Source organism: Rhinatrema bivittatum, chromosome 8 (genome assembly GCF_901001135.1).
Source record: "Rhinatrema bivittatum chromosome 8, aRhiBiv1.1, whole genome shotgun sequence".
Lineage (NCBI taxonomy): Eukaryota > Metazoa > Chordata > Amphibia > Gymnophiona > Rhinatrematidae > Rhinatrema > Rhinatrema bivittatum.
Window position 1 is genome coordinate 270,384,985 of NC_042622.1, and position 15,191 is coordinate 270,400,175.

Consider the following 15,191-nt stretch of genomic DNA (forward strand, 5'->3'; position numbering starts at 1 on the left):
ATAACTAAGATCTTATAATGAATTTGAATTCCACCAGCAACCAATGTAAAGATTTTAAAACAAGTGATGTGGTTATTTCTTGTGCCAGTCAAAATTCAGTCGTAGGGCTGTAAATCATCTGCAGAGATTTAAGAGTGTAAACCTTAAGTAAACCTTGGAATAATGAATTGTAGTAATCTATGTTGGAGACTACCAAGGTCTGAACCACTGTTTGAAAGTCAGATAGTTGAATGTAGGGCTTCAGTCGATGAAGCATGCACAATTTCCAATAAGATTTCTGGACTAATTGTTTAACATGAGATTTAAAGGATGGATTGGATTCATAAATGAAACTGAGATTCTCTGACCCTGTCAAGTTTACATAGAGGTTTCAAATAGATGTTGAATAACATCTTATGTTCTTATCACTGAGAGCAAGGAGCTCTGTGGCACACCAGTCATTAAAGAGAACTAAGATGACATCAAAATCCCATACTTAACTTGCTGAGTTTTCTTCGAAAGGTAAGAAATAAACCAGTTAAGAACAGTATCTTTGATTTTAAGTTGGGCCAGACGTGAGCAAAGGATTTTATGAAAGCAGAGAGGACAGGTCTAGTAATATTAAAATTAAGTTAACTCCATGATTGAAACCTATAAGCATGAAATCAAGATTAGATCTTAAAAGTAGCTCAGTATTCAACGTCAGACTGAACCCAAACTGGAAATGATCTTGGAGGAGTAGATGTGTTTTTGTCTGCTTTGCCCTTGCAGAGTGGTTTCACAATTATGGAATTGTAGAATCTGTACTTTTGAAAGTCCCGAACAAGTTTGTATCTTTTACTCAGAATCTATAGATTGTGATACTGCAGAGAGAGAATAAGGAGTTGTTCACATTTTCCATTGGATGCCCAGCAGGGCATTCACATGAGGACAGCATTATCACTTGGGCAGCTGAAGAAATTTCATAGATGCTTTCATACTCCTTAACAACTGCATCTTCACCCTTGAGGCTAAAATTACTAACTTCAGACATCCTAGTAAGACATGTAGAATACATTGAATCTTCTGGCAGGATTGATCCACCTGGCAATGGAGGGGAAGAAGTGTCCAGGGAAGATGGCACATCTGAGTAAACAGGTGAATAGATGAGTCCATCGACTCTTTAAAATGAGTCCCTAGGATGAGACGTTACAGGCTTAGACTTAGAATATTTTAGGGACCTGACACTAATAACACTATCTTTCAATGGAGTTGACTTAACACCTCTGATTAGCACATTTGACAAATTATTTTTGAGAAAAGTACGGAAGCTATGGGACCATTAGATAGTGAATCATATCCAGTTGAAGTGGAAAATCTCTTCTGTCCTCCTTGAAATTTTGACTGGGATCAAAATGTGGTGAAGAATATACAGGGCTATCTGGCTACAACTTTGAGATGTATCTGAAAGATTATAAGGTTTAGCAGTCCATTAAGGGAAAGAATTATTGAGCTCATCAGCGATGTCGATGTGTGAAGTTTTTGGCGCTGAGATGTGTTTTGATGTTGAATGCGGATGCTTTATTGGCGTCTCAATGCTCCTTCTGTGCTGAGTCAGTGTCCTGGCATGGAGCATCCACGCAGTGTTAGCACTGTATTTGCGGCACAGGGAGTTTTAGTGCCGGTATTTATTTATTTATTTATAACTTTTATATACCAAGGTTCAATTAACAAGGTTAATTATCACTTCGGTTTACATTACAACCAGCAAAATAACATAGACAAAGTCTTGTTTTACAATGAACAGGGAAGAATAACCTGGATAAAAACAATTAACAGGGTAGAAATAACCTCGAAAACATAAAATGGGTGATGCAAGTATAGAGAGTAGGGTTTGTATAACTTGGGCGAAAAGTAAGGAAATTAAATAGGGGAGGACTGTGAAGGCAATCAGGTTGGATAGTCTACTCATGATGCGGATAAGAACCAAGACTGAGGTGTGTAGTTATGGGAATGCTTATCTTATCTTATGGGAATGGGTATCTTAGAACTGTACTTTGGTGAGCCCAAATCACTTTCTGTGCTATACCCTGGCACTGAGGAAATATAGAAATGATGGCAGAAAAGAAGGAAAAACCACAGCTATGTTTAGAGTTCGTTCCCGCACATTCTGTGAGGTCTGTTACAGGAGATAGAACAGGCAGTTGTCTTGATGAACTGTTACCCTTGCTACTCGAGCTATGCAGTTTTTTCAGGAGAAGATGGCTACTTCCTTTTCTTAGCCATAGCTTTCTAGACTTGGACCTGAGCAATTTGTATTTCAGCTTGAGGTCCTGATAGTAGCAGGCATGAGATGACATACTTCTGCATGGCTTGCAGTTGGGTTTTTTTTTTTTTTAAATTGAGATCATGTGTTTTGGTTATGATTTGCCATTTTCTTATGGTACTGTTCACAGAGATTGAATGGGCATTCAGCTTTCCTGGATCCTTTATTCTCATGAGAAATGATGTAATAAACTATTCTAACAAAGCGGAGAAAAGAACGAAAAACTTTAGATGAGCTAGTTGTGGAATGATCTATGCATCATAGTGGATAATACTTTAAAATCGTCTGTTCAGTGTGCTGCAGCAGTCAAAAAAGCAAACAGAATGTTAGAAATTATTAGGAAGGGAACGGTTAATAAAACGGAAAATGTTATGCCTTTGTATCGCTCCATGGTGAGACCGCCGCATCTCACAAAAGATATAGTTGCAATGGAGAAGGTACAGAGAAGGGCAACCAAAATGATAAAGGGGATGAAACAGCTCCCATATGAGGAAAGGCTGAAGGAGGTTAGGGCTGTTCAGCTTGGAGAAGAGATGGCTGAAGTGGAATATGATAGAGGTCTTTAAAATCATGAGAGGTCTTGAACAAGTAGATGTGAATTGGTTATTTACACTTTTGGATAATAGAAGGACTAGGGTGCACGCCATGAAGTTAGCAAGTAGCTCATTTAAGACTAATCGGAGAAAATTATTTTTCACTCAACGCACAATTAAGCTCTGGAATTCGTTGCCAGAGGATGTGGTTAGTGCACTTAGTGTAGCTGGGTTTAAAAAAGGTTTGGATAAGTTATTGGAGGAGAAGTCCATTAACTGCTATTAATCAAGTTGACCTAGGGAATGGCCTCTGCTATTACTGGCATCAGTAGCATGGGATCTTCTTGGTGTTTGGGTACTTGCCAGATTCTTGTGGCCTGGTTTGGACTCTGTTGGAAACAGGATGCTGGGCTTGATGGACCCTTGGTCTGACCCAACATGGCAATTTCTTATGTTCTTAAAGAGACCTAGTGAATCACATTTGCATTGGCTCACAGAAGACGACTGAGGTGGCTCATGCAGCATCAGTTGGCACAAGAGTAGCACGCATGCTCAGGAGAAGTCTAGAATTTTTAAGCTGTAGGAGACCAGTGCCTGACTCTGTGCTTTCGGATAATGTCACCCAGTCGAGTAGCTGTCTTGTCTCGCTTGTCCATGGAAAATGTAGGCTGCATTGAAGCTCGCTGACCCTGTGCGCTGAAGTGACCGCAACCAAGAAGATAGCCTTCCAGGTCAGGTACTTCAGATTACAGGAGTGCAGAGACTCGAAAGGCTGTCGCATCAGCTGAGCCAACATCACGTTGAGGTTCCAGGACACAACAGGAGGCCTCAGGAGGAGGCTTCAGCTGAAGCAAACCTCACATAAACTGCCCCATTGTGGGCTGCACAGAGATGGGCAAACTGTCAGCATCCTGGTGACAAGCCCTGATAGCACTCAAGTATACTCTGACTGAGTTGGTCTTTAAATCGGCATCCAAAAGGTGCAGCAAGTAGTTGAGCAACTTCGGAGTGGAGCAGGAGAACAGATCCAATCTGTGGCTCTCACACCAGAATGAAAACCTCTTCCACTTCAGGCCATAGGACTTCCTGGTGGAAGGCTTTCTGGAAGCTACCAGGACCCAGGACACATTGTCAGAGAGGTCCAGGGAGTGCAGAACTAGCCTTTCAACATCCAGGCCATCAGAGACAACTTCCTGAGGGTTTGGATGGCGCAGCCTGCCCTCATCCTGCATGATCAGCATGGGGGAGGTCCTCAGATTGATCGGCTCCCTGACAGAGAGATTCCGCAGGAGCAGGACCGGACTTGCCTCAGTCAACGAGGGGCAATGAGAAATCATTTTATTTATTTATTTATTTTTAATTTTTATATACCGAAGTTCTTGTAGGGACCACAAATCACTCCGGTTTACATAGAACAAAGAACTGCTCAACAGAGAGCGGAGCTTTACATGGAACTGTAGAACATATGGAACAGTATAACTGGTAGACAATTTAACATAATGATAACTTAAAATAATAGTTTAACTGGTAATAAATAAAGAATTATATTATTTAATATAAGCAGTATAACTATTTAACGTAGAAATAAATATTAACCAAAGCCAGATATATATATGAGATAAAGTGAATTTTGAACTCAAAGATAGTTGTCCTGTTGCAGGTTCTTAAAAGTTGTACTTGGTACAGTGTCCATAATTAAAGGGATACCTAGTGATAAGGAAGTCTGTCCGTCACAGTAAAATTAAGCGTCAGGGAAAGCTTGTTGGAAGAGAAAAGTTTTCAGTCTTTTTTTGAATTCTTGATGACTGGGTTCTAGTCTAAGATCTGGGGGAAGCATGTTCCACTGGTGTGGGCCTGCTGAGGATAGCGCTCGTTTGCTCAATGTTGATTTTATTTGTGGAACATGCAGTGTTCCTCTGTATGCGCTTCTGATTGGTCTGGAAGAAGTGTGCAGTTGGAGTTGAGAGCTTAATGTGATGGGAGCTAGTTTGTTTGTCGCTTTGTGGATGATAGTGAGTGCCTTATAGAGTATCCTTTGTTTAATGGGAAGCCAATGTAAGTTCTGAAGGATTGGGGTGATACGATCTTTTTTGTTGGTGCTAGTTAGAATTCTAGCAGCTGAATTCTGTACCATCTGTAATGGTTTGATGGTGTTGGCGGGTATACCTAGTAGCAGGGAGTTGCAATAGTCAAGCTTAGAAAGAATGATGGATTGTAGTACTAGCCTGAAGTCGGAGAAGAAAAGGAGGGGTTTAAGTTTTTTGAGGACTTGCAGTTTGTAAAAGCAGTCCTTTGTGGTATTGTTTACGAACTTTTTTAGGTTTAGATGATTATCAAGCCAAGCTCCAAGGTCTCTGACGTCAGATGAGAACGTGTTTGCGTTTGGTAGAGAGAGGCTAGAAGAGATTATGAGTGGATCCTGGGAAACAATGAGCATTTCATGGTCCCTTTGTCCTGCCGGAGCTTGAGGAGAGTCTTCATCACCAGGAGAAGCGGAGGATATGCGTACAGAAGGCCCTTGCCCCAATGGTGGGCAAAGGCGTCCAAGGCTGGTTTGCCATCCCTCTGCACAGAGAGCAGAAATGCCTTACTTTGCTTTTGCAGGGGGAGGCGAAGAAGTCCACGTCCGGGATCCTCCAGAGACAGAAAATACAGTCTGCCACTGCTTGATCCAGGGACCACTTGTGGGGATGGAACGCTTGACTCAGCTGGTCCACTTGACATTCTCCGACCTGGCCAGGTACATGGCTCGGAGCAGAATGCCCTGGGAATGCGCCCAAGACCAAATTTGAACAGCCTCCCAACACAGGAGAAACGACCCATGCCTCCCTGCTTGTTGATATACCACATGGCTACCTGATTGTCGGTCTGGATCAGGACCACCTTTCTGGATAAGAAATCCTGAAATGCCCAAAGAGTGTAGCGGATTGCCCATTGCTCAGGAAGTTGATTTGCCACTGAGCTTCCTGAGCAGATCGTAGACCTTGCATGCAGATGCCAGCCATATGTGCGCCCCAGCCCAGGATGGATGCATCTGTGGTAAGCCCAACCTGAGTAGGGGGAGACTGAAAAGGAACCCCCCTGCTACAGGTTGGGCAGACGCTCCCACCAGGACAAGGAAGTCCGGAGAGGTGGCGTGATGCGGATGCGCACAGTGAGGTCCTGATATCCTTGCCACCACTGAGATCGCAGGGACCACCGAGTCCTGCACACATGCAAGTGAGTAACATGGACAGATGCGGCCATTTGGCCCAGAAGGTGAAGGAAGAGGCGGGCCGAGACCTGCCGGCTTTGGTGGACCAGACTCACAAGGGACGCCAGAGCCAGCGCTCGATCATGAGGAAGATGAGTCTGAGCCGTGTCCAGCCAGTCACCAATAAAGCTCAACTGAGGCGATGAGGTGAGATGGGACTTCAGATAGTTGATGACAAACCCGAGGGACTCCAGCACCGAATGGTCAAGCTCAGGAAGCAGCACCCTCTCCTGGGTGGCGCTCCTGACCAACCACTCATTCAAATAAGGGAACACGTGTACTCCCAGATGTCGGAGGTGCGCACCCACCACTGCCAGACTCTTGGTGAAAACCCACGGGTCCAAAGTGAGGCCGAACAGTAACACCTGGAAGTGCCTCTCGCCCACGAGGAACCGCAGGTACTTTTGGTAACTGGGGAAGACTTCAATGTGGGTGTATGCATCTTTGAGATTGAGGGAGCAAAGCCAGGCCTCTCTTTGCAGTGAGACCATCTTGAACTTTTCTTGTTGGAGAAATTTGTTCAGGCTCTCTGATCCAAAATGGGACGGAATCCCCTGTTCTCTTTGGGATCAGGAAATAGTGGGAGTAAAAACCCCGCCCTCACTGCCACAGTGGTACGGGCTCTACTGCCCTGGCCATTACAAGGGTGGAGAGCTCCGTTGAGAGAATTTCCTGATGGGAGGATTGACCACAAAATTGATGAGGAGAGTCCGCGGAGATATCCCAGAAGTTTAGCCAGTACCCTCACGAATTATGGATAGATATAGTATACTTGGATTTTCAGAAGGCGTTTGACAAAGTTCCTCATGAGAGGCTTCTAGGAAAAGTAAAAAGTCATGGGATAGGTGGCGATGTCCTTTCGTGGATTGCAAACTGGCTAAAAGACAGGAAACAGAGAGTAGGATTAAATGGGCAATTTTCTCAGTGGAAGGGAGTGGACAGTGGAGTGCCTCAGGGATCTGTATTGGGACCCTTACTGTTCAATATATTTATAAATGATCTGGAAAGAAATACGACGAGTGAGATAATCAAATTTGCAGATGACACAAAATTGTTCAGAGTAGTTAAATCACAAGCAGATTGTGATAAATTGCAGGAAGACCTTGTGAGACTGGAAAATTGGGCATCCAAATGGCAGATGAAATTTAATGTGGATAAGTGCAAGGTGAAGCATATAGGGAAAAATAACCCATGCTTTAATTACACAATGTTGGGTTCCATATTAGGTGCTACAACCCAAGAAAGAGATCTAGGTGTCATAGTGGATAACACATTGAAATCGTCAGTACAGTGTGCTGCAGCAGTCAAAAAAGCAAACAGAATGTTGGGAATTATTAGAAAAGGAATGGTGAATAAAATGGAAAATGTCATAATGCCTCTGTATCGTTCCATGGTGAGACCGCACCTTGAATACTGTGTACAATTCTGGTCGCCGCATCTCAAAAAAGATATAATTGCAATGGAGAAGGTACAGAGAAGGGCTACCAAAATAAGGGGAATGGAACAACAACTCCCCTATGAGGAAAGACTAAAGAGGTTAGGACTTTTCAGCTTGGAGAAGAGACGACTGAAGGGGGATATGATAGAGGTGTTTAAAATCACGAGAGGTCTAGAACGGGTAGATGTGAATCGGTTATTTACTCTTTCGGAAAGACTAGGGGGCACTCCATGAAGTTAGCATGGGGCACATTTAAAACTAATCGGAGAAAGTTCTTTTTTACTCAACGCACAATTAAACTCTGGAATTTGTTGCCAGAGAATGTGGTTCGTGCAGTTAGTATAGCTGTGTTTAAAAAAGGATTGGATAAGTTCTTGGAGGAGAAGTCCATTACCTGCTATTAAGTTCACTTAGAGAATAGCCACTGCCATTAGCAATGGTAACATGGAATAGACTTAGTTTTTGGGTACTTGCCAGGTTCTTATGGCCTGGATTGGCCACTGTTGGAAACAGGATGCTGGGCTTGATGGACCCTTGGTCTGACCCAGTATGGCATTTTCTTATGTTCTTATGACCCTCTGGAGTGAGGTAAGCCAGGGCCAGCGGTTTGCAAAGGACTGCAGCTGACCTGGAGGGTCCGGCATCGAGGGTACAGCAAATTGGCTTATTCTCCCCCGCATCCAGTCAAAACCCCTTAGTGGGGCTCTGCTGGGACACTGGCTGAGGTCTGGGGGTCCATTGTTGCCTAGAGTGGCCCCCGAGAGCGCATTTGTGGAGGTCGAGCACACAAGGCAGCTGGTAGGAAGCGATACGGGCGATCAACTTTGAGCCCTGGAACACTTTCCTACCGAAGGCATCCAATGTCCTGTGCTTCCGACCTGGAGGCGCCGAAGAGTGGGTGCAGGAATGATTGGCCTTCTTGAGGACTGCCCTTTATCATACTCGTTCATCTTTCATAATGTATAATTTCTCTGCTCCTTTACAATCCCAGTCTCTGCCCCGTTTTTTTCCCCTCTCTTAATATCCCCATCCCCCCAATTCCCTTTTTAGTTCCCACTGCAATGTCTTTAATCTTGCTTCTGTAATCTTCTGCTTACTATCCCCAAGCTCCCTCAGAGTGTACAGTCTGTGAAATTTTTATTGTATTATCATACATTTGTGAACTTGTTATTGTACATAGTGAAATTGTTATTGCGAGTCACTGCATTTTGTGAATTTGCTAGTATACTGTGAAATTGCCTATATAATCCCCGCTTACAATATCCAAGTGCCCTCTTAGTGCACAATCTGAGAAGTTTTTATTATATTATTGTTAAATTGTTACTATTTTACACATAACGCGGCCCTCTATCGTTAACTAGGCTATCCCTTGCTGTACCCCCCCAACATTTCTCCCCAGGTACAGTCTGTAAATTTATTATACATTTTGTACAGTCTGCTATTGCTTATATAACAAGTTTATCGTTACCTGTACCTCCCCCGAGGTACTGTTCCTTTCTCTTTTCCATTCTACCGCTCTCCTTTCTCTGCTGCTGCTTCTCTCCTCCCTTCTCGCCTGCCCCTTCCCCCTCCCTGTTTTTTGTATTTTCCATTCTGTCAGTTATATTGTAAACCGGCGTGATGTTCTCACGAACATCGGTATAGAAAAGTAAATAAAAACGTGGGAGTTGACAAAAGAACATAAGAAATTGCCATGCTGGGTCAGACCAAGGGTTCATCAAGCCCAGCATCCTGTTTCCAACAGAGGCTAAACCAGGCCCCAAGAACCTGGCAATTATCCAAACACTAAGAAGATCCCATGCTACTGATGCAATTAATAGCAGTGGCTATTCCCTAAGTAAACTTGATTAATAGCCGTTAATGAACTTCTCCTCCAAGAATTTATCCAAACCTTTTTTGAACCCAGCTACACTAACTGCACTAACCACATCCTCTGGCAACAAATTCCAGAGCTTTATTGTGCGTTGAGTGAAAACCAAGGCCTGCTGTACCAAATAGACTGCATCTGTAAATCCTTAAATATATCATGGGTTGGGAACAGCTACTACCTCCTTTGGGGCATCGACAAACTGGAGGACCTCCAGCATCTTATGTTGGGCATCTTCCTCCATTAGGAGCTGGAAGGGAATGGCTTCCGCCATGGCCCGAACAAAGCCTGCAAAGGTCAGGTCTTCCGACAAGGACTGTCCCCTCTCCTCTGGAGGGGATGGGTCTGAGGGGAGATCCTCTGAGCCATCAGAGGAAGACTCTGAGGAATCTTCTCCCCACAGATCATATTGGGCATTCTCTTCAATAAGTCCCCTGGGGGCTCTTGCATAGACTCCTTGGTCTGGGCATCGAAGACACCCACGGCACCAGGGAACAGAGGCCCCTGAGGGGCCAGGAAACACTGGACGGGGCACCAAAGACCCCAGTGGTGCAGCAGGTCACAACAGCTTATCCTCCTTGGGGGAACCATGATGGGAATCATTCTAGATGGAGGAAGCACCAGTGGCTACTCGGGTATCAAAAAATACCCTTAGCATTGGCAGCTGCTGCATCGGCAAGATGCTGAGGGAGGACATCAAGGCACTTCAGCAGCAGCGCCAACATTGCAGGTGCTTGCTCCGGCACCAGTGGAGCCGGCGGTTTGATACTCTGCAGGACTTGGATCACCACCAGCTGCACTCTGCGGTCCAGCTCCTCTTGAAAATCTGCTGAAGATAGAATGGATGGAGGAGGAGGAAGAGAAGGCGTCACCACACCACCTTCAGAGCCCCGAGGGAGATCGATGCCCAGCGCCGGTATTGATGGGGAATGCCTAGGACTCCCGGGTTCGATGGAGGTGGTTGCCTCCTCTCAGCGGGTCGCTTCTAGGGCATAACGGCAGCTACCGGCAGTGCTGTGGGATGCCGGTGACTGGTGGTGATGCTTCCGGGATTTCGCTCGGCTCAGCTGGTCTTTCCCCAGTGCTGAGGAAGATGGCGATGATTCTGACGTCTTGGAGTGGGACAACACAGACGGCCTATCACCGGTGCCTCTCTCCCTTGAAGGCCCCGGTGGGGGAGTAGGCAAGGAAGGTTCCATGTGTTCCCTGATGCCCTTTGGTGTCGACGCCTCTGATACCAGAATCGATAGATCAGACTTTTTTGGACCTGAAGTTTCTGCATCTTGTCCAGACGGGCCCAACAACCTTTGGGGGGTCATTTGATCGCAAAAACAACACCCTCGGACATAGTGTGATGTCCCCAGGCAGAGGATAAAGACCTCCATGCAGATCAGTGATGGACATGGTCTGTGGGCACAGGGGACATCGAAAACTGGACGACACCATAAATAAAAGCCGGTGAGAGGTTAATGAGCAGTGACCACCAATGAGCGACACTGCCGGGAATCAACCGTGAGGAAGGAAGAAAAATTCACTGTGCCGTCCTATCGAGGCACAGACCGGGAGGAAGTGTGACCCCGGTGCAGGATGTCTGTAACCAACCCAGAAATGATGGAAAGAGCAGAGCTCCACAACTGTGAGACAAAAACTTAGTGGAAAAAACGAGACTGAAGAGGGGACCCCGAATGGACACGCCAATGGTGGCATGCTCAGGGTGCCAGTCAGTTTCTAGAAACTTTGACATGAGTTTTCCATGCCGGGCTCCATCCGATGATGTTGCCCATGTGTGAGGACTACCATCCTGCTTCCTAGGAGAACACCTGTTACAGGTAAGCAACTCTGCTGCGTTTTTTTTTTTTAAACACTATTGTTGGGAGATTTGTTGCCAAGTTTCACTCACTCTGTATGCACTATCTAAGATTTTGCCATAAACTGTTAAACAGCTACATTGAACATAGTTAAAATATTCTGTTGATAGTATCAACCGGCCATTCTCCTTTGCTAAAAGTCCTATTACTTAATATTTGACAGGCAGGATAGTGATTGGTGCGTATTTTCCAGATACTTCTTGATAAACAAGATTGATAACTGGTTTCATCAAAATGTTTGTGTTCCTGAAAAACTGTTTAATTATTTCTTGTTGCCTTCTTTATTTATCTGAAGTTTTTGGATTTATTAAAAGTGTATTCTATTGTTAATGGTGTATGCTCTTTGCCCAGGAGATTTTATTCCCATCTGGCCATGTGCCTGTGACCGAACCCATTAACACTGATCTTGTGATAACAAGAGTCACTCAAGTATCAGCAGTTGCCTTCTCTGTCATGTGGAACTCCAGTGCATTATCTTTGTAACATGGCTAAATCCTGCCAGACAGATTTAAGTTTTCTGTGCCACCTAGCCACAGGAGTATTAATTTAAATGCACAGTGATGTGTTTGAAAAGTGAGTAAACCTGAATTTGAGGGGCTGCTCATTATGTCATCTGCTTCCCTTGGATGTAAATGTGCTAATGTACAATTTAATCTTTTTTCACTGCTACTGAAACTGTATAGAGAGCAAGAGGTAGCATAATATTGTAGATGTTGCATTTTCCTGGGATTTTTCATCAGTATGATGTAGCCATAGATGTTGAATGGTGTGTGTACATGCCACCAACTTCTATTTTGGGATATAAAAGTAGAGAAATAATTCTTATTTGTTGACTTAGTATTTTATATCTGGGTGGGGGGAAGAGCACTGAATTCTTCCCACTCCGTGGTTGATATTTAAAGTTTTGGAAATCTGAAGGCTTGGAAAGTCATGGTTAGTTCATTGTGGAAGTTAAAGTATAAAAAAAATCTAATGATTTTGTTTCTTGCAGGCAGATTGTGAAATGTCTAACGGTTATGAGGATCACATGGCTGACGATTGTAGGGATGATGGCAGAACAAACCTGATTGTAAACTACCTTCCTCAGAACATGACACAGGATGAGCTGCGAAGCCTGTTCAGCAGTATTGGTGAGGTTGAGTCTGCCAAGCTTATTCGGGATAAGGTTGCAGGTAAAGCTGTCAAAATGTTTATATGGCTCTCAAAGAATTTGCTTAAAAAAATGGATCTGTATCTGACTGTGATTATGAATACTGTTTTTCTCAATGTTTGGACTTCTTGTTTAGACTGGCACATCAACTTTATGCCACTTTAGAAAGTTGGGAGCCTTCCTACTGCTACCACCTCTGAAGGATATATCCCATATATTATTTCCCAGGATATATATTTGTTGGCTTCTTCCTTTTCCATGTATTTGTTCCAGCTGATTGTTAGGCAGTAGACTTAAAAGAAGTAAATTAACTTCTGAAAATAGATTAAAAAGGAAATGCTTCCCTCTTTCAGAACAAATTATATTAACTTTCAGGTTGCCAAGTTTGGGGATTTGAATTTGGGTGGGGAACTTAGCGGGAGAAAGGGAGAAAACAGCTGGCCAGATTACTGCAATGCACATTAATGGGATTACAACCATTCCTTCTCCAACACATCTGTGGTGCAGCTGGCCATGCCTCACTTTGTACTGTAGTACAAAGCACTAGGCCTTTCAGCTTCTGGGCCGCCCCACTGCAGTTCTTTCCCTCTTACAGTACTGTAATGCAGCTTTCTTCTCTGCACTGCATGCTAATAAGCACTTTGATTACTTGCCACTGTAATGCAAACCATCTATCCATCTTCTATTGCTCCTTCACACAGGAATTCAAAACTTTGGGACTTGAGGGTTTCTAAAATATCCAAAATACAGATTAGAAGTGATTAGTGCCACAGATGATAAAACCAGAAACACAGTGGTACAATAGCATTGGACATTGAAGAATGTTTTTTACATATGCCCTTGTACCAATGTGAGAGTTCCATTTATACAATATAATTTTTGGTTTTCTTTATAATGAAGACTCTTTTACAGTGTCATTTGCTTGAGGATTTCTTCAGTAAAGCTCCCTGTCTTTAAGTATGCTGCCACCTCCATAGGGGATTATAATAGTCCTTTGAGAGTCTATACCTCCCTTTGAAGGGGTTAGAACATTCTTTAGTTGCTTGTTGGTGTGAAGATTCAACACTTGCTGAATTCTCCAGGGTTTTATAACTGTGGACCTTGGGATTTGAATCTGCAGCTGTCTATCTTCACACTGAGCTAAAAGAGTAGCAACCACACTGAGGTAGCAGGAGAATCCCAAACTGTTAGCCTGCATGTTCACATTTCTCCCCTTTTTGCTCTGCCCAGTCACATAGGAGAACAGAGGAGGAATTGTTCATGATGGATTCATAGTATATACAGAGCCTTCAGTATACTGGGCAAGTTCAGAGAAATATTTTTTTCATTGCATCAGTTTGATCTGTAACACCTGTTTGAGGCTAGTGTAAGGTTTATTACAATATTATTTTGATTTATGTAGATGTTTTTTTTTTTATTAAGGCTTTAAGTTCCCCCTAAATGTTCTTAAATACAGGACACAGCTTAGGATATGGCTTTGTGAACTATCTTAACGCAAAAGACGCCGAAAGAGCAATAAACACACTGAATGGTCTCAGACTTCAATCAAAAACTATCAAGGTAACTATGCTAAATTATAAAGCTGCATTGTGAATTGGAACTTGTGTAGTTCATATTATAAGCATTTGTCAAGTTTTGCTTGCTTCTGTTCCTGTTCTCTTTGGTGCACCCCTGAAACATACATTGGGGAAACCATGAGAAAGCTTTGCTCTGTTTATAAGAAGATTTGTTATGCCTTTTAGAGTACCCCAAGCAATGGCAACCTACCCTGGCTCAAAATGCAATACGTCCACATTTATGACTTCAAAAGGCATAGTTCTGCCTTTTGAACGGTTACTATCACTCATGAATCTGGGCAACCGTGGCATGTGCAGACCATTGAAGGCAGTTGGACTATCTGCCTTTGCCCTCTATGCTTCTAGCTAATGGCATTAGGCTTTAGTGTATTTGAGTGGCGTGAAAAGGTACCATAACATGACTGTCGGTAGGAGAAAGTTGGAATCCTAAACAATTTTCTCATAAGGAGAAGTGTGCTTTAAGAACATTCCAGATCTCCAGTCCAATGACCTACGTTCTGTGCCAAAGGAAAGTAACTAATCTGTAATTGCAATAAGAATCGTCGCACTTCAAACATATCGCTTTTATTTTAGCTATATTGCAACAAAATTTATGCTTTCACAAAATCTCTCGTAATGTAGCAACATAGATGACAGTTTCTACTTTGTAAAGAGTGATCTAAAAATGTCTTGCATTGTAACTTAAGAGAATCATATTAAATACATATTTCTAGTTTTCCTAGCGTGTAGCAGATGGATTCAGGACCAATGGGTATTGCGTACTCCTGATAGCATTTGGAGACTGAGTCAGATTTCAATCTGACATTGGCACTACATATTCCTGTGCAGGAAGCTCTGCTCTTCAGTATTTCTCAGTCTCCTTAGCAGTTTGGGACTCTACACACGCTTGCATAGCGTTAGAAAGTCCAAACCAAAGAAAGAAAATTCCAAAATCTGACCTCTACAAGACTAAGCCCCGCTCTCCTGCGGTGATACCTAAGGGTCCCTCCCCCAGTCAAGAATTCCTGAGGTGATTTCCGAGATCCCTCAGAGGTAAGCCTCGGTCCTGTAGCCGGTTCCCGGCATGGACTTAGCCCCCGGGAACAGGAGTGGCTGAGAGGCAGCGGGTGCAATACCGAGTGCGGCGGTGAAGGTATTTCCCTCTCCCCCCGCAGCCGGAGACCGGGAAGCGCCGAGACAAGGTAAGGTAGAAACCTTTTCTTAAAGTCTCCGTTTTCCGAG

At 43.7% G+C, this 15,191-nt stretch overlaps 1 protein-coding gene across 4 annotated transcripts in view; it reads left to right on the forward strand.

Annotated features, from left to right (window-relative positions):
- ELAVL1 (ELAV like RNA binding protein 1) overlaps window positions 1-15,191 on the forward strand; it is a 146,788-nt gene that overhangs the window by 25,016 nt on the left and 106,581 nt on the right. For 3 of the 4 annotated variants that reach the window (XM_029610881.1, XM_029610878.1, XM_029610880.1), the window contains exons 2-3: window positions 12,235-12,415; window positions 13,850-13,953. In XM_029610881.1, coding sequence (XP_029466741.1) covers window positions 12,247-12,415; window positions 13,850-13,953 — 273 coding nt within the window. In that variant the 5' untranslated portion in view covers window positions 12,235-12,246. The remainder of the gene's footprint in view (window positions 1-12,234; window positions 12,416-13,849; window positions 13,954-15,191) is intronic. The other variant, XM_029610879.1, reaches the window with a different exon arrangement.